At 30.3% G+C, this 21,795-nt stretch overlaps 1 protein-coding gene across 3 annotated transcripts in view; it reads right to left on the minus strand.

Moving 5' to 3' along the window:
• Positions 1-1,413: 1,413 nt before the first annotated feature.
• Positions 1,414-21,795, minus strand: part of LOC129239667 (integrin beta-PS) — a 35,748-nt gene continuing 15,366 nt past the window's right edge. Inside the window, exons 2-9 of one of the 3 annotated variants that reach the window (XM_054875346.1) lie at positions 21,084-21,630; positions 20,786-21,014; positions 15,121-15,205; positions 7,513-7,683; positions 7,177-7,440; positions 6,329-7,080; positions 5,763-6,237; positions 1,414-2,090 (exon numbers count right to left, since the gene is read on the minus strand). In XM_054875346.1, coding sequence (XP_054731321.1) covers positions 2,025-2,090; positions 5,763-6,237; positions 6,329-7,080; positions 7,177-7,440; positions 7,513-7,683; positions 15,121-15,205; positions 20,786-21,014; positions 21,084-21,594 — 2,553 coding nt within the window. In that variant the 5' untranslated portion in view covers positions 21,595-21,630 and the 3' untranslated portion in view covers positions 1,414-2,024. Of the gene's footprint in view, positions 2,091-5,762; positions 6,238-6,328; positions 7,081-7,176; positions 7,441-7,512; positions 7,684-15,120; positions 15,206-16,542; positions 16,628-20,785; positions 21,015-21,083; positions 21,649-21,795 lie in introns of those variants that run through there. The other 2 variants (XM_054875345.1, XM_054875347.1) reach the window with 2 other exon arrangements.

Here is a 21,795-nt window from a genome sequence, read left to right on the forward strand (position 1 = left end):
GTATAAGAAGATGTTTTAGAACTAAGTTCCGATCTAGAAATTATTGATTGTCGAATGGAATTCTAATTTTTTCTAATTGTTCTTACAGTCGCTTCGCTTAAACAAAAAGCTTTGCCAACAGATGTGGGAACATAAATGAAAATTTAAAAAAAATTTCCGGAATTCGTGCCAAAACCAAAAATTCACGTAAAAATATGTGTTACTTCTTATTGGTGAACCGCATTATTTCGAAATCGTGTAAAAAAAGAGTTGGGTGTATATTATCTGCATATGCCCCCTTAACCCCCAAAAAGAGTTACATTTTCGCATTTTAACTTAATTAGAATTTATTAATATTAAAATAAAAACACACTAACAAAAAAATTGACAATCTTACATTTTTCTAATACAATTAAATAGCAAATAGTGTACCAACTACTTTCTGTTTTTGTTTTTAATTATTAAGCATGGCTCCGCTTGTGTTAATATTATTTGCGTGGATCAGTACGAAACTAATAGTAAGAGTTGAATATAAATATGACATTAAACCAATGTTTTTTTTATAAAAAAAAAAATTTATAAAAATAATACAAAAAGAATTCTGTTTTAGCTTAATGTTAAATACAAACGCAATTAAAAAAGTATTTATGATAAATTATGTTTTTACGCCACAAAAACGTATAGAATTTGCAATGCAAATCGCATAAGTCAATTGTTACAATTTCCACTATTTAAAAAGAGAAGAGGAAGTTTGTTAAAAAATGTACCACCTCTTGAGTTACAAACTGAAATTCTTTAATACAAAAACACTCAAGCATTTTTTTTTTTAATATACATTTTTAGGTTAGGTATTCTTTGTAAAAAATTGGTTGGACTTATCGCAATATTTTGTGTATACTTGACTTAAAAACAGTGAACAACGAAACATGTAAAATACAAAATAAATTTATTAAGTGTCAATTTGGCGTACTTGTGGCAGCTACTGACTCACATATAGCGACGTATCATTGAATATACATACATTAGGTACTTAAAAACTAAGTTAATGATTTTTTAATCGAAAAGAAGTAGACCACAAAACGTTTTATATTGACTTTTTTTCTTTTTGATTGCGTATTGGTTTTTCGCTTTTGTTCTTAATTATCTGTGGAAGCTTTTTTCCTACTGTAGACCTTTCGGTTAATAAATTACACGCATAAATTTACTTTAAGAAACGTAAATTTACATCCGCTTTTAGTAAAAATATATTTAGTAGGCACGTTTGTTGGACAAATTTTGGCGCTATATTTATTACGAAAAAATATTAACTATTTTCATATTCGTTTTGTGCTTCGTTAACAGTTTCAGACAATTTGGAGTCTCGTTTTTCTTATCTTTTTTTGTTTTTGTATTTTGCACAGACAATGCGTGCACGTAATTCTCATATTTCTTCAGTTTGTTTTTTTTTTTTTTTTGTTGAAAAAGGAGCTACTTCAAGAAATTCTACTCTCTGGCGCATTTCGAATATACCAACGGAATTTTTATATATGTACATATGTATGTGCGTGGACAATTACAGAAAAGCAAGCAAAACAAAATTTTTTTATTTTATAATTTCAAAAAATATATTTTCTTGTATGTCTATTTCAAAGGCACATTCATTACTTTTCGTTAAGTTTCTTTCATTTCTTTGCAAAATTTGTGTGTATATATATATATTAATGGCAGTATACTGTTTATATAAAATACCTTCACTACACATGCGGAAGCACACAACATTTACGTGCAGTGCACCTAAAAATACTATAACAAAAAGTTTTCATGTCAGTTCAATTTTTTCAAATTCGATAGCGCTTCAAGTTGCTTCTTCACATATAAATATATTTTTTGTTTTTTTTTCTATCTTTCTTTACTTTTCACTTAGAAATACGCAGCTCTCAACATTAACTTCTTACTGTATGGCAATTAGAAATTCGTAACGCAAATAATGCAACACTGCCCGAGCAAATTTATTGATTGCAGTTCCGTTGTTGGCGGCTCTGCTGCAATAGTGAGTGCGGAGTACTTTACTTGCCGGCATACATTGGATTCTTGAAAGTCGAAGTGGCTTGCTTGTAGATTGGATTCTCGCCCTGCAAAAGGAAGGGGGAAATTAATATAGGCTAATGCAATTAGGTTACGAGCTAAATATTCGAAGCTTAATTATAAATAATAATAATAATAAATAAACTAAAATTAAAATAAAATAGATAAAACAAAAAAATAAAAACCTAACTAAATTAAATTAGATTAAATAAGACACAATAAATTAAAATAAATTTTATAAGAATTGCACATTAGGGTGCCCCTTAAATTTCAAGTTCAATATTTTTTTAAGCATACATTCTTAAACGTTTCGTAATAACCCTATATTGTCTAGAAAAATATATTAGCTCTATTTATAAACGATAAACTAAATATTACCCGGATTGGATAATTTAATTTTTACTTTTATTCACTTAATTTATTGCACACCGAAATATTAGGACAAAACACGATTTTTACTAAACTTTGAAGCTCGATCGGCACTGGTTGCAATTATGCTTGAAAGATGAAATTCTATATGAGCATCTTATTGCTTTAGTAAATGTGGAGGGTATGCACTACGATATTAGAGTTTTTTTTTTTTTTTGGTAATTTCAATTAATTTTTCAACTAATTTTTTTTTATATTTTTGTTGTTTCCAAAAAATATTCCATCTCTCTATATGGCAATAAGTAATTTGCTTTACAGATATTTGGAAAGTTAAGTGATACTGTACGGCCATTGCTCGTCAGGATCATTTCATTATATTGGCATTACAGTCCGAAGCGGATCATTGCCTCCTCTACAATACGTCTCCTCTTTTCTCGATGACCTGCTTTCGCTCTATGTTGTGAGATTCTCATCTTACGTATGTCGTCTTCTACGTCTTGCAACCATCGTCGCCTTGGTCGACCTTGCTCTTTGCGTTCTCACGACAGTCGGTGCTACGTAACCGGAACGACCCGAATTTATATCCGGCAAAGGTCTGTCACTTCAGCAGCATTCCTCGTATATGTATGGGGAATGTTTATGCTGCCACAACAACAACAACAACAACAACCTTAATCATTCAGTATTTGCTTCTAAAAGCTTATAAAGTCGCAAAGATTACGGTGGTATGGACGCGTCCTTAGATTGAGCAGCGAAAGACCGACGAAAAAAGTCTTTCGCTGCTCAATCTTAGGACGCGTCCATACCACCGTAATCTTTGCAACTTTATAAACCGCGTTGTATATCGTCCCGCGATTAAAAAACTGAGCTCGTGGTTACGAGTATACCGTATACGGTATGTACCGTCTTCTAATCGTATAGAGCTGAATATATATACATATGTATATATTGCATATATATTTAGAAAAAAAAAAATTAAAAAATGAAAGGTTATATAAAAAGTTTATATTTAAAAAAAAATGTATCTTTAAAAACAAATTATATTAAAAAAAATTATATTTAGAAAAAAAAAATTATATATAAAAAAAAGTTTATATTAAAGAAAAAAATTACATTTAAGAAAAAAATTGATTTCAAAAATTTATATTGTACATACATTTTTTTTTAATATAAATTTTATTTTAAATATAAACTTGTTTTTTACTCTAAATTCTGTTTAATTTGAATTTTCTTAAATTTCAATATAAGCTCTTTTTAAATATAATTTTTTTTAATATACATTTTTTTTAAATATAAATTTTTTTTCTAAATATAAATTTTTTTTCTAAATAGAATTTTTTTTTTTCTATAATATAATTAATATAAATTTAATTATACATTTTTAAATATTTACTGTGATAATTTAGTCATAAAAGGTCAGTTGGTGTTTTTCGTTCACGTCTCTTCTTATTGAATTTTTCTTCAACAGGAAGCTCTCTCATCGTCGGATTTGTGTGCATCAGTAGTCTGCTTATGTGCCTCCTACGCGCGGTTTGTATTGCTTCGTCGAGGTTTAAGTCGCGGTGAATCTCAGTGTTTGGTATATGCCAATGTATGCATTGGTCATTGTCCTAAGTATCTTCGGCTGGACACGTTACATGCCATACTTCCAATTTGTGCGATTGTCGTTTTGTATATTAAAGTTTTATTGTGCAACGACAGTATTGACTAAGGACCTAGCAACCAGTACAGTTGCCGAAAGCGATTTTTAATTTCATTTCGTTTTTTTTATTATATGGTTCTACCAGTTTAGTTTTGATTTTTTGAATTTTTTTTTTTGGTCTGGTCCTCTGAATTTTCTGCGTTTAATGCAGAAAAAATTATCAAAAATCAACGCAATTTTTGAACCAGTTGAAACTTGCACTTTACTAAATATACCAAAGTTCAATGATCTATAAAACTGCATACCCGAAAATTTTCTAAAAATACTGTCTAAAAAGTTGGAAAGTTTGTTGAAAATTTGCCGAGTTTTCACAAATTTTATACAAAGTTCGAGACTTTGCTCTATATGGTATTTTTGTAGTGTGAACACTGTTTTATTTTTTATAAATTTTTTTTTTTAAATTATAAATAAATAAATAAATAATGAAAACTTATATTTTTCTTCGCATATCTTCTTTTGACGTATATAAAAATGGAATAAGAAACAAAAATGATTTTTTTCTGGATTTCGAAAAAAAATTGGTCAGCGTAATGATCACTATTTTATTTTTTATCTAGCCAAGGACTATCACTTCAGCAAGCATTCTCTAGCAAATGCTACCCCTTTCCATCTGCATTTCAGAAAATCTCAAATGTATTTCAGAAAAGATCTATTGAATTTCAGAAAAGTAAAAAAGATATTTCGAAAAACCCCAGCTGTATTTCAGAAAAACGCAATTGAATTTCAGAAACTTGCGATTATGTTTCAATTAGAAAAGTAAAGGGTCTTTCAAAAGTAACGCCCAGATGTCACTAGTGAGTAATTCCTATACGACACCTATTTTGTCATCTTTGACATTTGTCAAGTATGTCTTAATGTTGTTGCACAAATGGAGGGACATACAGTTTTAAGCCGACTCCGAACGGCAGATATTTTTTATGAGAAGCTTTTTCATCGCAGAAATACATTCGGAGGATTGCCACTGCCTGCCGCAGGGCGACCGCTATTAGAAAAAAACTTATTCTATAAGTTTTGTGCTTCATGCACGAAGATTCGAACCTACGCACTTCCGAATAGTAGTCATGTACCAATCCATTCGGCTATCGACTATGGTCGATCTTTAAGAGCAACATATCGCAAAATTCTTGAATTTTTTGGTGGAAATAATCGTCCGAATGAGTCGACAATTCAAATGTTGGTGAACAAATTTCAAGAAACTCATTCCATCGAGAATGGAAAAAGGAACGGTAGACCAAAAACTGGACGTTCTGTTGAGAATATTGCTGCTGTAGCGCAAAGTCTGGCTGAACAAACTTTAACATCAACATCTCGACCTGCTCAACAGTTAAGCATTCGTGAATCGACTGTTTGATATAATTCATCGTGATCTTGAAGTTCTATCGGTACATGAAGAAATTGATAACATCAGCATAAAATATAGCAACAACTTTTAAAATATGTAGAAAAACAAAACCTAGTAATATGCGAGCTTAGTGTCTTTGAAATGAGATTTTACAAAAAACCTTTGAACACTCGAGATGCTTGTTTGCGTGACAATACTTTATCTGATTACAAGTATCGTAATCTGAATAATAAATCTAATCTAAATGTCATAGACCACCATTGAAAACATGACCGCCCGCACCCACAACCATATCATCCAACTCACCGTATCCCACTTGGCGTTCATGCGCTCCTTCTCGAAGCGTGCAAACTCGCGGCGATCGTGTATTGTCGTCAGCAATTTCCACAACAGCAAGATGGCCAGCCCTACGAGCACAATTGCAGCTATCACGCCCAACACAATGCCCAGCATGAACACCTTTGGTGGACATTCGCGCTCTTGCTGTGCGTGCACTTCAACTTTGTCGTTCACTTCACTGTATTTAAATGTAAATTTGCAATCATCTTCATCATAGAATATACACAGCTGCTCATCCTTTTCTTCATCAATAATAATTTTCTCTTCGCCTATGGGAACGAAAGTACAGTTTGCTGCACAAATTTCCTTACTGTCCTTTAGCGGGCCAGTCTGGTACATTTGGCATTGCACACAATCTTTCAGGTCGTGACAACGACCCGCACAAGTGGGACATTTCTCACAGTATTTGCCAGAATAGCGACCTTCCTCGGTAGATTTGCATCTGTAATGAAAAACAAAAAAAAAAATTGTAATAATACCAATAACAGCTTTAAAATTCTATTCAATTATTTTTGCACTCTCTCAGCACTTACTTGCACACACCACATTCACATTCACCATGACCGGAACAGATTTCGCCACCATTTGGTGGTATGCAGGTGTCATTCGAAGCACGACAATCGCATGCAGAACCCGTCCAACCGGGTTTACATACGCAATGATTGCACTCACAAGTGCCATGTGACTCGCCAGAGCAAAGCAAATTCTTATGACGTTCGCAAGAGAAGTTATCGCATTCACAGTATTTGCCGGAAATAAGTTCGAAGGGATTTTGACGTTTCTCACACTCGCATTCCCCGCACAGACATGTGCCGCGATTATTGCAGTCCACTTGTGTCGTATTATCTGGGCGACAGCCCAAATCGTTATGTTTGCCGGTATGCACATCGCTGGTAGAGCACTCACAGTTGTGACCAAAATGCATGTCGTCACATTCGCAGATGCCGCACATTAAGGTGCCATGATTGTTGCATTTGGCTGAATGCGCCTCGTAGCCAATGGCACCGGGACGCTCACATGGGCACGAGCAAAGCATTTGCAAATCGATGATCAGACTCTCATTTATGCCGACCGGGTAAATTTGAATGACTTGATTCCATTCACGTGGATCTGTTGGGCACGAAGTTACCAAGATTTCTGCATTGAAATTCACCACATCGCCCACTTTAAGGCCATCACACTTAGCGGTGGGTATCTCGGAACCACCGTTCAGGCACGCAGAGTGATAGGTGACCTTCACATGGCTAGTGGCGTTGTCTTTCATTTCAATGGAGGAGGAAATTTTCTGCGTAAGTAAAATTAAAGTATAAAACGCAATTTTAACATAAAAATATGTGAATGTGCAATTATTATTTTCTTTTTTTTTTTGGTTTGGACTTACGCTGTACTCAGAGCGCACCAGATCGACAACGTTCGATGAGTCCTCCGACAGCACCGCGCTCGAAGAACCTTCAACGTGCTGCGATAGCTTTTCGTAAACGGAATGCTGATTGGCGGTGACGGCGAAAATGACGTTAATCGAATTCTGTTTGACCTTGTGATTGATTTGTGAGATGCTGGGATAATCTTGTATAACCGAGTGTGTGTAAAGGCCATCGCTGCTTAAATGGCATTCACCATCGTTGGGTGCAATCACGCCGCCAAGCTAAAAAAAAAACATGAAATTACGCGAAATTTAGGAGTTTATAATTTTTTGTTTTTGTTTCCTATTTAATACCTTGCCATCGCCTGCATAATGGAAGCCAGCATCTGTTGAGAAGACGAGGAGGCGACGCGCTTTCTCGCGCCAGCCGATCTGTTGACGACAAACTATAGCCTGCATGATGGCATCAAAACCACCTTCGGGAGCATCTAAGTTACCAGACACAGCAGCGCGGCTCACTTCGGACTAAAAATGTCCAACACGAACAGGGGGAGAGGGAAAGATAAAACGATGTAGTTAATCACTCCAAAGTGCTTTTGCTTTTCTTCTTGGGTTAAAAATTTATTATGTTAATGGCACACTCTTGGGTTAGAAAATTTTTATGGAATTAGAGATTTTTGTGTCGAATTTTGAAAATAGGTAAACAAATCTTCTTCTTGATTGGCACGATAACGGCTTAAACGATTGCTAATCGGTGCCAGTTGGAAACCCCAAGTGAAGCCAAGGCTTCCACTTTAGGAGACCTTCATCTTCCTCTGCTACCGCATCAAATACCAAGAAAACTATCACATATGTAAATATTGAGCCATCAAAGTGACAGTTGAATGGTAGCAAAAATTATCCATCTCCAAAATATATGATCTGAAAGCATATGACTGAACTTTTTTAGAACATATTTGTTTGTTATGGAATCTGTATGAATATTTTTTTTATTAATTTATTTATTTTTTTTTTTTTTTTTTTAATCTTTTATGGAATCTGTACGAAAATGTTTTGTATATACATATATATTTTTTTTAATTAATTTATTTTTTTAATTTATTTAATTTATTAATTTTTTATTTCATTTATTTTCTTTTTAATTTAATGTTTTTTTTATTAATTTTTTTATTATTATTTTATTTTTTTGTAATTTTTGTTTTATTTAAATTATTTTTGTTTAATTTGTTTTTTTTTTAAGTTTATTTTAATTGATATTTTCTTATTTATTTATTTCTTTTAATTAATTTATTCTTTTTTTAATTAATTTCTTTTTAATTTACTTTTAGTTTTTTTTTAATTTTTTTTTATTTAATATATGTTTTTATTAAATTTATTTATATATTTTTTTAATTTATTTATTTTGTTTTGAATTTGTTTTTTTTTAATTTATTTATTTTTTTTTTTTAATTTATTTTTTTTTTATGGCATCTGTATGAAAATGTTTATGTACATATACATTTTTTTAAATTAATTTATCTTTTTTATTTAATTTATGCTTTTTTTAATTTATTTTTTATTTATTTATTTTTTTTTGTTTTTTTTGTTTAATATTTTTTTGTTAAATTTATTATTTATTTTATTATATTTTATTATAGTATTTATTTTACTTTTAATTCATTTTTTTAATTAATTTTTTTTACAATAAATTCATTTATTTTTTTAATTCATTTATTTTGTTAATTTATTTATTTTTTTAATTTATTTTTTTTTTGTTTAATTAATTTTATTTTAAATGAATTAAGTTTTTTTATTATTTGTTTTTATTTAAAATTTTTTTTATTTTTGTTTTTTAATTATTTTTCTAATTTTTTTTTTGTAATTTTAACTTTAATTTTTTAATTTATTTATTTTTACTGAAATTTAAATTTATTTACATTTTATTTATTTATTTATTAAATTTATTTATATTTTTATTAAATGTATTTATATATTTTTTAGTTTATTTATTTTTTGTTATTTATTTTTTTTTTTTAATTCATTTACTTTTTTTTAATTAGTTAATTTTTTTTAAATATTTTTTTATTTATTTTTTATATTTTTTTATATTTTTTTTATATTTTTTTATATTTTTTTTTTTATTTTTTTTTAATATCTGTTTTTTATTTATTTTTTAATATTTTTTTATTTATTTTTTGTTTTTTTTTTATTTATTTATCAATTTTTTTTTTTTCATTTGCTTTAAGTGACTGAAAAATTAAAAAATTGTGCATCATATAACGTTTTAATTCCATTGCAAATTCAGTCGAACGCCGATTTCGCACCCTGAAGTAAACATTTAATAAGCTGCGCCATGATGTCACGGTAAGACCACATTTTTCTATTTCAAAAAAGGAATTTATCAATAAAGTAAATATACTGATAAATGTTATTTCACAAAGAATTGCACTGTTTGCGCGACGGAATATTATCGCAAATACCTATCGATTACCTATAAAGGTAGGTGCTTGTTTAGGTAGGGAAGGTGAGTTAAATTTGTTGAAAATATTTGTAGCTACTAAATGTACAACCACTTGAAAGAAGTGGTAACACCCAGTAGGAAATGTGATGAGCACAGTCATGTGAATATTTTTTTTTCTTTGATGGCAAACAACGTTTATTTTATGGAAATGTAGAAAAAACGAAAACATTAAAACTCAACAGATGTGATATTCACGTTTGAAATATAACCTTCGAGGTTTTCTTGTGAAATCCTTTTCTCAAATGAAGAACAATTCGCCCTTTTTATAGGGAGACTGAAAGTCTGAAATTTAAATACTTCTGAACTGTAGGTATTTGAGAAAAGACTATGATCTCAGATCATTTACAATATATTTCAAATCTTAATGAACGCCAAGAAACATTAGAATAGAATTGGAAGTAAAAAATAAGAAAATTCTCCTTCTTCTAACAACTCAAAACATTCCGATTATCGTGGAAAATTATCGTTAGAATATGACTTCCATAAAATTCAGCACTTCCGTTAGGCTATTTTATAAAGGATCTTTCAAAAGACGCGCCCAGATGTTATTCTAAAATTTACATGTAAAAATTTAGATTCTTCAGGTTTCGGTATTCCTATTCAAATTACGGCTCTTAACAATTATATGTGAAAAATTACATCATTTAAATGTAAACCACGAGCGCACGGCTATAGGTAAAATCCGCGAAACAGTCGATTCATGAATGTCTCATTCTTGAGAGCGTCGAATGTCGAGATATGGATGTAGGAGGTCTTCCTCTTTCCTCCGCTAGCACCACCTGATATCGCATCAAATACTTTCAGAGCCGGTGCGTTTGTATCTATTCGGACAACATGACCATCTAATGAAGCCGCTGTGCTATGTCCGTGTCGCCGTAAGGCTCATACAGCTCATTGTTCCGTTGTCTACGATACTCGCCGTCACCAACGGGGAAAGGTCCAAACATCTTTCACAGAATCTTTCACTCAAACACTCCAAGGGACGGGATGTTGCCATCGTACAAGCTTCTGCGCCATAAGATAGGACGGGAGCCTGATGAGAGCCTTATAAAGTGTCTTTTGCAACCTCGAAATTATAATTGTCAAAAGTGGCATGGGTGCCGACAAGAGCGTACGCCGACTGTTTGTTTGATGACAAGAGGTACCTCTTCGTTTTGTTCTCGTTCACCACCAGGGCCTTTGCTTCTTTATCCAATTTGGAAAAGACAGAGGTAACAGCGCGGTTATTAACGCTGACGAGGTCAATGTAGGCGGCATACGCCTGCAATTGTGCGCTTATATAAAAAATTGTGCTTGAGCGATTATGTTCTGCGGCTCGCACGATATTTATCAGCATCAGGTTAAAGAAATTACACAGCAGAGAGTCACTCTGTCTGAAACCTCATTTGGTATCAAACGGCTCGAAGAGGTACTTCCTAATTCGCAGGGCACTACGTCATTTTGCATCGTCGTATCAATTTTGCGGGGATACCAATTTCAGACATCGCGACAACTCCCTTTCGTGCTGTTGAATGCAGCTTTAAAATCGACAAAAAAGGTGATGTTTGCCGATTCTCCTTTCATGGGTCTTTTTCAAGTCTTGGCGTATTGTGAATATCTGGTCGATTGTGGATTTTCCACGTCTAAAACCGCACTGATTAACTCAATCAGTTGGTTGATGGTGGGCCTTTCACACAATACGCTCGCTAGAAACTTATACGCGATAGTTAGAAGACTAATCTCGCGGTCATTGAGCTACAATTACAATATTTTCAACAGAACGTCTAGTTTTAGATCTGTAAGTCCGTTTTCTAACCTCGACGGTAACTAATTCTTGAAATTTTTTACTCATTATTTTGACCAAATAAAAAAAAATCACGAATTTTGCAATATGTTGACAAATGTCAAAAATGACATAAAAAAAGAGACAACGTCAAGGAATTATTCACTACTAGGCGTTTACATCTAGGCGTTACTTTTGAAAGACCTTTTACTTTTCTAATTGAAACATAAACGCAAGTCTCTGAATTACATTTATGGGTTTCGGAAATACATTTGAGTTTTTCTGACATACATTTGAGGTTTTCTGAAAATCAATTGCGTTTTTCTGAAATTCATTTCTGCTTTTCTGAAATTCAATAGATTTTTTTTCTTTTTGTTGTTAATCCATATTTTCACAAAGCAACTCAGATTATCAAGAGTGTACCATTTAACACATAAAGGCAATCTAACGTACAGGATTTCAGTTAAAGGGGCAAATTAGAGGACTACGCAAGTATATAATACAGCACATGCCACCATCTACTAGCCAAACCATTTATGTAAATGCATATAGATATTTTTTAGTATTTAATTACCCACTACCGAATAAATTAGTAGACAAACTTAGCTTACGAAAAACATGCAATTAATTTTTGTTCTCACAGGTAGCCGACTGATAATTTCTATAAAGTCAAATGAAATCTCTAACCAGAAATCAGCACAGCCAGCGATTTATGAATTAGATTTCCGTATCAGGTGCGAATTTCGCAAAGTTCACTACTTTTTATGAACGTATTCGCGTATACACTCATGGGCAATAAAATAGGTATGTGACGTTTTGAGTAGTTGTAGCTATTTTTTATATTTTCTTCTTGTTCTTGCTGGATGTTCGTGATTGCATACAAACATTGTTTTAAACATAGCCTTAGGGTTGCCAGGTCATGCTATGTATTTATGACGTCATTAAATTTGTGTATGTTGCTCACTGCCCCTGTTAGTTCACCAATTATTTTGAGATCTGTCCACACTTTGAAGTTGTCAAGCTAGGCCATTTTTTTCCTGTCATTTTCTCTTCGTACTTCAATTTTTCTTTGCATCAATAGTTGTAAAACACCGAAATTGTGAACAATTTTCATCAAAAATTTAAACTTTTTAATTAGAATTTATTCAATAATTTTTAGTATGCACTGCAAGTTGCAATTGCCTTCAAAATACCACTGATTTTTGACAATTTTTATGCTAATGGTGCCAGAAATTTTTTCCGTATAAAGAAATGGTCGAACGTATTTTGGTGAAAATTTGTAGAATTTTAATAATTTTGTACGATGTTTGAAAAAACGATTTAGATAATTTTTTTTATAAGGGTTTTTTATAAAGAGTTAACCTTAACCTTAAAAAATTAATATGCACTAAATAAAAAAAACGAGTAAAATAGCTAAAACTGGTCAAAATCTCGCACACCTATTTTATTACCCATGAGTGTATGTATTATCAAAGTGTTTCAAACAGAAGTTTCATTTGAAGCCAAAAAGTATTCTTTTTTTTATTTTATTACCATTTATATTTAGCACCGTTTTTAGCACCAAGCAGCGTTTGCCAAATTGACTTCACGTTTCTTTAAGTTTCTTGCCCTTTCAAAATTTATTTGAAGTCAAAAAGTATTTTTTTTAATTTATTATTATTCATATTTTTATGCTACAACAAAAACAACCACAGCATATTTTATGAAAGTTGTCTGTTGGACACATGGTTATTGTTGTAGCAGCTTACTAAACCCTGTCTGTTAGGGTCGATTTGTGGGGAGGCAAAAAAATCGCCCATTGCTCTGTGAAAATCATATTCTAGGGATCAAAATAAGAAACTTTGCCGAAGGAACCATACCTCTAAAACGAGTTCTGATGTCCCCCAAAAATGGTGATATTTTGAAATGATTGTATGGGGAACCCCCCAGGGGAGTTCCAGGGGGTGTGCAACTGGCATGGGTGCATCGGCCGTCCAAAGTTAGTGGTGGTCGGTCATACATTTGGACTCGATTGGAGCACTCTAAATGGGTCAAAGTGGGATTTTTCGTTCGAGCCAAATTGGGGGACATCAGAATTCGTTTTAGAGGTATGGTTTCTTCGGCAAAGTTTCTTATTTTGATCTCTAGAATACGATTTTCACAGAGCAATGAGCGATTTTTAAATCGACCCGCCCTATTGTCTGTGCTATGTAGTCACAAAAGCCAGAAAAAATTGTCAAGATTCTTGTAAAGATTATCACAATACTGTGATCAGTTGTGCATCGCTTTATTTTCTTTTGAGAAGCGATTTTTATTACTCACACATCAAAATGTGGCAACTCAAACATTGGCAACTGTCACAAAAAGGCCAATCAAAATGAAACTTCTTGTTGAAACACCCTTTATGTAAAATTTTTAATACACAAATTTATTTAAAACGTTTTGAAGTTTAACTTTAGATGACTCTTCTTCATTTTAAGCGTTTTCCTTTCATTAGAAATAATCATCTTTCAATTTTTTTTCTTCATTAGAAATAATCAATTGATTTAAATAAAACATAGAGGCCTGGAGTTATAAAATAAAGAGTAAATAAATTAAAACTTATAAAGTCAAAAAATGTATTTCACCATACGACTATAACTACGGGCCAGAGCATTTAATAGAACATAGAAAATTAATCCCATTTTTTGCATATAAAAAATTTTATATATAATTAAAAAAAAATATAAAAATTAAAAAACAAAAAATAATTATAAAAATTAAAAAACAAAACATATAAAAATTGTGAATGAAAAATTCTACATAAAAAAATTTATGTAAAAAAACATTTATAAAAAAAACATTTAATAAAAAAAAAATAGTAAAAAATAAAAAAATATATCAAAACTCAGCTTCCTCTATAAACTGGGTTATAAAGTTAATAAATGCGTTTTCTCATACGACTATAACTACGGGCCAGAGTCTTTAATAGAGCATAGAAAAATAATCCCATTTTTTTGCATATAAAAAATTATAAATAAAAAATTGTATATAAAATTAAAAAAAAAAAAATTTATAAAAATTCTAAATAAAAAATTGTACATAAAAAAACAATTTCTGTAAAAAAAAAACATTTATAAAAAAAATTTTACACAAAAAGTTGTAAAATATAAAACAAAAACTCAGCTCCCTCTATAAACTGGGTTATAAAGTTATTGTAAAAAATGCGTTTTATCATACGACTATAGCTACGGGCCAGAGGATTTAAAAGAACATAGAAAAATAATCCCATTTTTTGCATATAAAAAATTATAAATACAAAATTTTTATATAAAATTAAATAAAAATATTATAAAAATTCTAAATAAAAAATTGTACATAAAAAATACTATGTAAAAAAAACTTTTATAAAAACAAAATTATAAAAAAAATTGTAAAAAATATAAAAACTCAGCCTCTAATCCTATAAATAAAAAGTTTTATATAAACAAACAATTTACGTAAAAAATCTTTTATAAAAAAAATGTTATTAAAAACAAATTTAAAAAAAATATAGACCCTAAAAAATTACGAATCAAAAATTACGTCATCGATTCCAAGAAGTGACCTAATCACACCTAAAACAAGAAGAGTCATCTAAGGTTAAGAAAAGCTCTTGTCAATCAGCTGCCTTATACACACAAAAAAAATTAAATTATGCTCTTGTTATTAACTTAGCATACGACTTATGACAACAACTTACAGAAAATCGATATGTATCCGTGTTTAAAGCCATAACATTACGATAGCCATATGGTGCAGTACAATTGGTACATGGATGTTCCAAGCTATATATGTATTTGTATATATATATTTATGTATAGATGTATGTAATTTGGCCACATATCGATAGCGTTTTTTTTTTTGTTTTTTTTTTTTAATACATATGTATGTATGCACGAGCATATTAGAAAATATTTCAGATAATTTTATGAAACATTCAAATGCGAGCGAAATAGAGAGAAAGAGATATAAAGAGAATAACACAGAGACTATTATAATTAATGCCAATATTTTGTATATATGATTTTATTTTTTTTTTCTAAATATGTCTTAAATATTCCAATATGCATAAATGTATATGTAAATTACAAAATTTTGGATAATAATTTACTTAGCTAATGATTTAGAATAATACGCACATACTTAAGTGTCTATGGAAATGGAAAGTGCAATTTGACATAACAGAATATAAGTATGTACATATGTATGTAGAGAGATCAAGTAAGAAAATAAATATATTATACATTTATGTATGTATGTAGATATGCATTTATAAATACGTTTAATGCATATGAGCGAAGCACATGTCAATGCAGTAGTGGGTGCCAAGTTTTTTTTTTTGTTTCTTTGTTTTTGTTTTTGCTGTTGTACTAAAGGTAGCTCAGCTCTATGAAAAGGAAATGATGTTTACATTTTAGCACGTGCAAAAAATAATAATAATTGCTTTACAATTACATTGCCATTTTATCTTCACTCTTGTAACCAATACCGCCCAACCTTGGCACCCACCCACACATACCTACATCAATCGTATAAATAACCGAAAACATATGCAACAACAAATCGTGCTCATACTCTGCCTGTCCAAAATATTGTGCAAATATCGAAAAATATAATAAACGGTAATTGAGGGGGAAAACACTAACATAAGCCATAGAACATTTTCAAGCATAAGAAATCAGCTGAAAGAGCAAAAGACATACAAGCAAAGCAAGGGGAAACACAAAATACAAACCAAAACCAAAATAAGTGCAAAACACCAGGCAAAAAACTTAAATATTACACACACAAGTATAAAAAAAAATAAGAAATGGTAAAAACGTTAATACGAACATGAGAGCATAAATTGAATATAGGTACCAGCAAAGTAGACATTTAAATACTTGTTATACTTATAAGCAGCGCAGTAGCGCGAAAAATTTAAATAAAAAAATTACAATCAAACATAAGAAACATACATAAATGTCATACACACAAACAAGTATAAGAAATATGAAAAACATGTAAGAGCAGATGTGCAAAAGCAAAAACAACAAGCAAGCGGGTAAAGAGAAAAGCATTAATATGTAAATCTAAAAGAAGTAGGAAAAATACAAAAGTATTCCAAAGCATTCCTTCTTACAGTGAACGTTGAGGTATTTGTACTCAGAGGCATATGGTTGCGGTAACCGTACGGTGCCTCACAGCCATCGCAGGGTCTTTCGAGTCTGTTGTAGTTGTTGTTGTTTGCATTGGATTAGAGTTGTAATTGTAGCAATATGTGGTTGCAATAATGGCAATTATTGTAGTAGTTGGTAATTGTCGATTGTTGTATTATTGTGGATGTGGTGGAAGGTAGTTGATTTTTTTTGTAGTTGTAATTGTTGTTACAGCGCATTAATAAAGTTTTGGGTTGTTGTGGTAGTAGCAGCAAATGTTTGTTTTTTACAGTTTTTGGTTAGTTATTTTTAATTTTTTTGTTTTTTTTTTTTTTATTTTTTAATGGGATTGAATTTTATTTTGTAGCAATTTAATATTAATATTCCGTTTTTTGTTTTTGTTTATTTGTGTTTTGGTTGTTGTGAACGTAACAGAAATCAAATGGAAATTTTCAAATGCGCAACCAATTTGTAATGAACGGCAAACAAATTTCAACGGCAAACAGTAAAAATGTGAACAAGAAAATCATTGTGAAAAAATAGAAATAGTGTATTAGTAAAAAAAATACAACTTTGGTCAATTATTATCATTATTGTAAGCGAAAATTAATTGTTTTGTAAAATTAATTGTAACTCTTGTGTCAGTAAAACTAAAACTTCGACAACTTAACTCGACAATTGAGCATTTTTATGTCGATCATTTAATAACCTAAATACTTACAAATAAAATGTGATAGACAAGTTATATGCATACTTAATAAATAGCCATAAATACATTAGATTAAATATAATTATATATATAAAATATAAATATATATAAAATATAAAGATAAAAAAATATAAATATTAAAAAATATAAATATTAAAAAATATATATATTAAAAATATATAATTATAGATAAAATATAAATAGATTCTAAAAATATATGTAAATTGTTGATAAGTTCACGGTTTCTTTTTAAAATCATCTGCGATTTTAATGCCAGTCGTTTTCCGCTTAAAATATTGCATCGTATCGCTCGTTTGCTGGAAGAGTACATTTTTTATTTATTTTTATCTTTTATTTAAGTTTTTATTTATGTTTATTTTCTATTTTTGTTTTTTTTTTAATTTATTTAATTGTAATTTTCTTTTTTATTTTTATTTTTTTATTCTTTTTTATATTTTATTTATTTATTTTTATTTTTTTTCATTTATTTATTTCTTTAGTTGTTTATTTATTGTTTTATTTATTTTTTTAATTTTTTTTAGTTATTTACTTTTTTTTATTTATTTTTATTTATTGTTATTGATTTTTTTAAACTATTTTTTTTTTAATTATTCTGTTTTTGTTATTCATTTTTATGTTTTTGTTATTTTGTTTTTTTTTTTTGTTACTATTTTGTTTTGTTTTCGTTACTATTTTTTTTGTTTTGTTATTTATTTTTAGTTATGTTTATTTTTCATTTTTTATTTTTACATGCAAAAATTTCAAAAATTCTTCAAACGGATTTTTCTTCATTATTACTAATTGAATTTATCGCAATTTTCTCGATTTTTTTATTTTCTTTTTTTAATTTTTCTTTAATTTTTTTTATTATTTTTTTTTTTTTAATTTTTTTCTATTTATTATTATTATTTTTTATTTTAAGTTTTATTTTTATTTTTTTATATTTTTCTAAATATTTTATTTTTATTTTTTTTTAATGTTTTTCTTTTATTATTTTTAGTTTATTTATTTTTATTTATTTATTTATTTTTTTATCTATTTATTTTTTTTTTTTTTTGTTTATGTTTATTTTTTATTTTTTTATTTTTTACATGCAAAAATTTGAAAACTTCTTCAAACATTTCTTTATTATTCCTTATCGAATTTAAAACTATAGGCAGTTTTCTCGATTTTTTGTTAATTTTTTTATTTGTTTATTATTTTTTTTATTTATGTTTATTTTTTATTAACTTTTTTATTTTATTTTTTTTCTATTTTTATTTTCTCTTTCTATTGTATTTTTTTTTTACATGCAAAAATTTCAAAATTTCTTCAAACATTTTTCCTTTCTTATTTTCTCGAATTTAAAACTATATTTGTTTTTGTTTTTTGTTTTTTGTAAGAAGTTCTTTTAAACACCGGCTTGGGATAGATGCAGCTCCCACGTAAGAAGGATATTTATTTTGCAGATAACACCCAAAGGGAGCAAACTCTTAAGCACAATATTGCTGAAGCTATTCGCAAAATGGAGCCACGAATCATCAAAAATGTACGAACAAATTGAGTTGACAGAATCGGATTGAGTTGTGGTAACCGCTCAACCCTCCGTTGGGCACCCTAGTCTGGCCAGGTCTTGTCAAGAAGGCGCAAAATTATCCAGGTTCTTTTGATCTTAAAATAAATTTCACTATTAACCAAGACCAGCAATTCCACAATTTTTGTACCGCTCAGTGAATGAATTAACCAGAAAAAGTCGATCGGAAGCATACAAAAATCTCGCGAACATAAAGCATCGACTCGCAACACAATAATGTGCAAATCTCTACGCACTTCTATTTAAATGTTTCTAAATAATGTTGAACTATTGATAAAATGGCATTGCCATACAAGATTATTTTTTATATCATTTTCTATGAAACGAACTTTATGGTCGAGGCTCACAAGCAAACATATGTATGTACATGGCTCCATAAAATATGTATTATCGAAATCAATGGCAAAAAGGTGTAGACCTTCGACAAAAGAGTGGTGCCTGCTCCTAAATTACAATTCTTGTTAAAAGGCGACGCAGTGTCTGGAAAAAGCTGCATTTACTGGATATAAAAAGGACCGATACAAACGCGATTTTTCATAGCTTAACGCAAATAATGTAATTTTATGATTATCTAAACTTTACTAGCAACTGAGAAGTCATAAAAAATATTATGGTGAACTGACTTTCTTTCTTAATTGATTTTATAATAATAATTCCATGTTAACAAATCAATAAATTGCAATACAATAAAAAAAAAATTAAAGAAATTTTATTTACACTTTGTTTTTGTTTTGTGTTGTAATTTGTGAGAATGACTTGGTCACATGGAATGCATAATAAAGCTGAATAAACTTTTACTAGTATTAGGAACTAAATGTGATATATGCCTAAATGCAATAATAACAATAACAACTTTAAGCTACGGCTCTAAAATTAAATGGAAGTAAAATTATTAAGAATAAATGCGTAATTATAAAAAAATATTTCTAAATTAAGTTTTCAAAAATATTATTTCATGTAATTTTAGCAAACTTTTTTGGCAATAAATAAATATTATTATATTATAAATAACTATTATTATATAATAAATAACTATTATTTTATAATAAATAAATATTATTTTATAATAAATAAATATTAAAATATAATTCATTTATAATAGTGTAAAGTCTTAAGGCAAATTGGATAGGTGGTATGAGCAGAAGTAGCGCAACTGACTTAATTTTGTTCCATTCATTTGGTCTCTAAATTGACAAATTGTGATTAACCCTCCGTTGGACGCCTTTTTTAAAACCTTCGGTTGGGCACCCGGGTCTGGCCTTTTTTTCTTTCGTCATGTTCGAGGATCCTTTTTAAAAGGTTATATCCATAAATCGATAGAAAATTAAATTTTAGGATGCTACCTGGAAGCTCAAGTCGTTAGCTTTAAAATAGAATAGTGTTAAATTCACGTTCACATTCGAAAAAGCCAGTCTGGCCAGATCCGGGTGTCCAACCGAGGGTTAAATTTTTGTTTATAGATTTTAACATTTCGGAGACTAAAACCAAAGCAAAATAAATGGCTCTTGTTGTTGTAGCAGTTCACTAAACAACACCAATAACAACAACAATTTTTTTAAAATAGATTTTGACATTTTGGGGACCAAAACATAACAAAATACGTTGCTCTTGTTGTTGTAGCAGTGTACTAAGCAACAACAATAACAACAACAATTTTCTTTTTTGTAGATTTTGACATTTTGGGGACCAAAACCAAAACACAATACAAGCTCTTGTTGTTGTAGCCGTTTATTGAACAACAACAACAACAACAATTTTTCTTTGAGGATTTCCCCTTTTTAAGCCCCAAAACCAAAGCAAAATACATTGCACTTGTTTTTGTAGCAGTTTACTAAACCACAACAACAACATTGACTTTGTTGCTTTTGCTCCACTACCTGTTCAATGTGCCTTGATAAGTCCCTTAAAAATAAAAAATAAAATGTCACAATCACAGATTACTCACTTCTTGGGTATAGTTGAGACGTATGGCATCAGCACTTTGTCGACAAAGGAACCGAAACCTAAACGGAAGTTCGAAGTAATATTACGCATAGTCTCCGACAGTTTATCGCCCAAAGCAGACAATTTGTCCTTATCGTCCTCCATAGATTTCGACAAGTCCATCAAATAGTACAAGTCGACAGGATAATCGATGGCTTGCGAGTAGCGCATATTCAAGGAGTGCACTTGATCTGCAAGAAAAATTAAAAAAAAAACACTTTACAAAATACTCAGAAAATTTTCCTTTCTGTTCAACTTACTAATGCGCAACTTGAGACTAACACGTTGTGGACTGATTTGCACAATCTCGCCGCTAGATGCCGCTGCCCCAGCAGAAGCTGCACTACCATAGCCACCCGCATATGATGATGAACTAGCCGATGAACTGCCGCTATACGATGAGCTGGCCTCGTAGGAGCCACCATAACCGTAACCATAACCAGCTGCAGCGCTGGCATTGACGCCACGCGTCAATTCACGGTTAATCACGATTTTCTGCTCAGTATTAGGATTCCAGGTATATTCCTCCTTGCAATAATTTTGTATACTATTTCGGAAGCAACGTGGCGAATCTCCAAGATCGGGTTGCATGCACCAAGCGCAGTTCTGTGTTTGTATACATTCGTGACATGATGCCTTGTTCACGCACGGATCCTGTATGAGTTTGCTGGCAAGCTGCGCTTCAATACACAAAATGCTGCTGCAGGCGAAAAGTGTGACGAAGAGCATGGCTACCAGCCGTGCGGCGGCGGGCAGACGGTGAAGTAACATTTTCTTGCTGTTTTTGGGTGTTGCTATACTGGAAGGCTGTTTAATTGGATGTGGGGGAGTATAAAAGAGTCTGGAAGTTGTTAAAAATTTACTAATTAAATTAAGTAATTTTTAGAGGTTCAAAATCTTAGTGGTGCATACATAAGTTTGAAGAATTGTAGTGAGGATCACTGACATGGCAAGAGACCAGGACAGGAACAA

The sequence above is a fragment of the Anastrepha obliqua genome, chromosome 2 (genome assembly GCF_027943255.1).
Source record: "Anastrepha obliqua isolate idAnaObli1 chromosome 2, idAnaObli1_1.0, whole genome shotgun sequence".
NCBI classification, from domain to species: Eukaryota; Metazoa; Arthropoda; class Insecta; order Diptera; family Tephritidae; genus Anastrepha; species Anastrepha obliqua.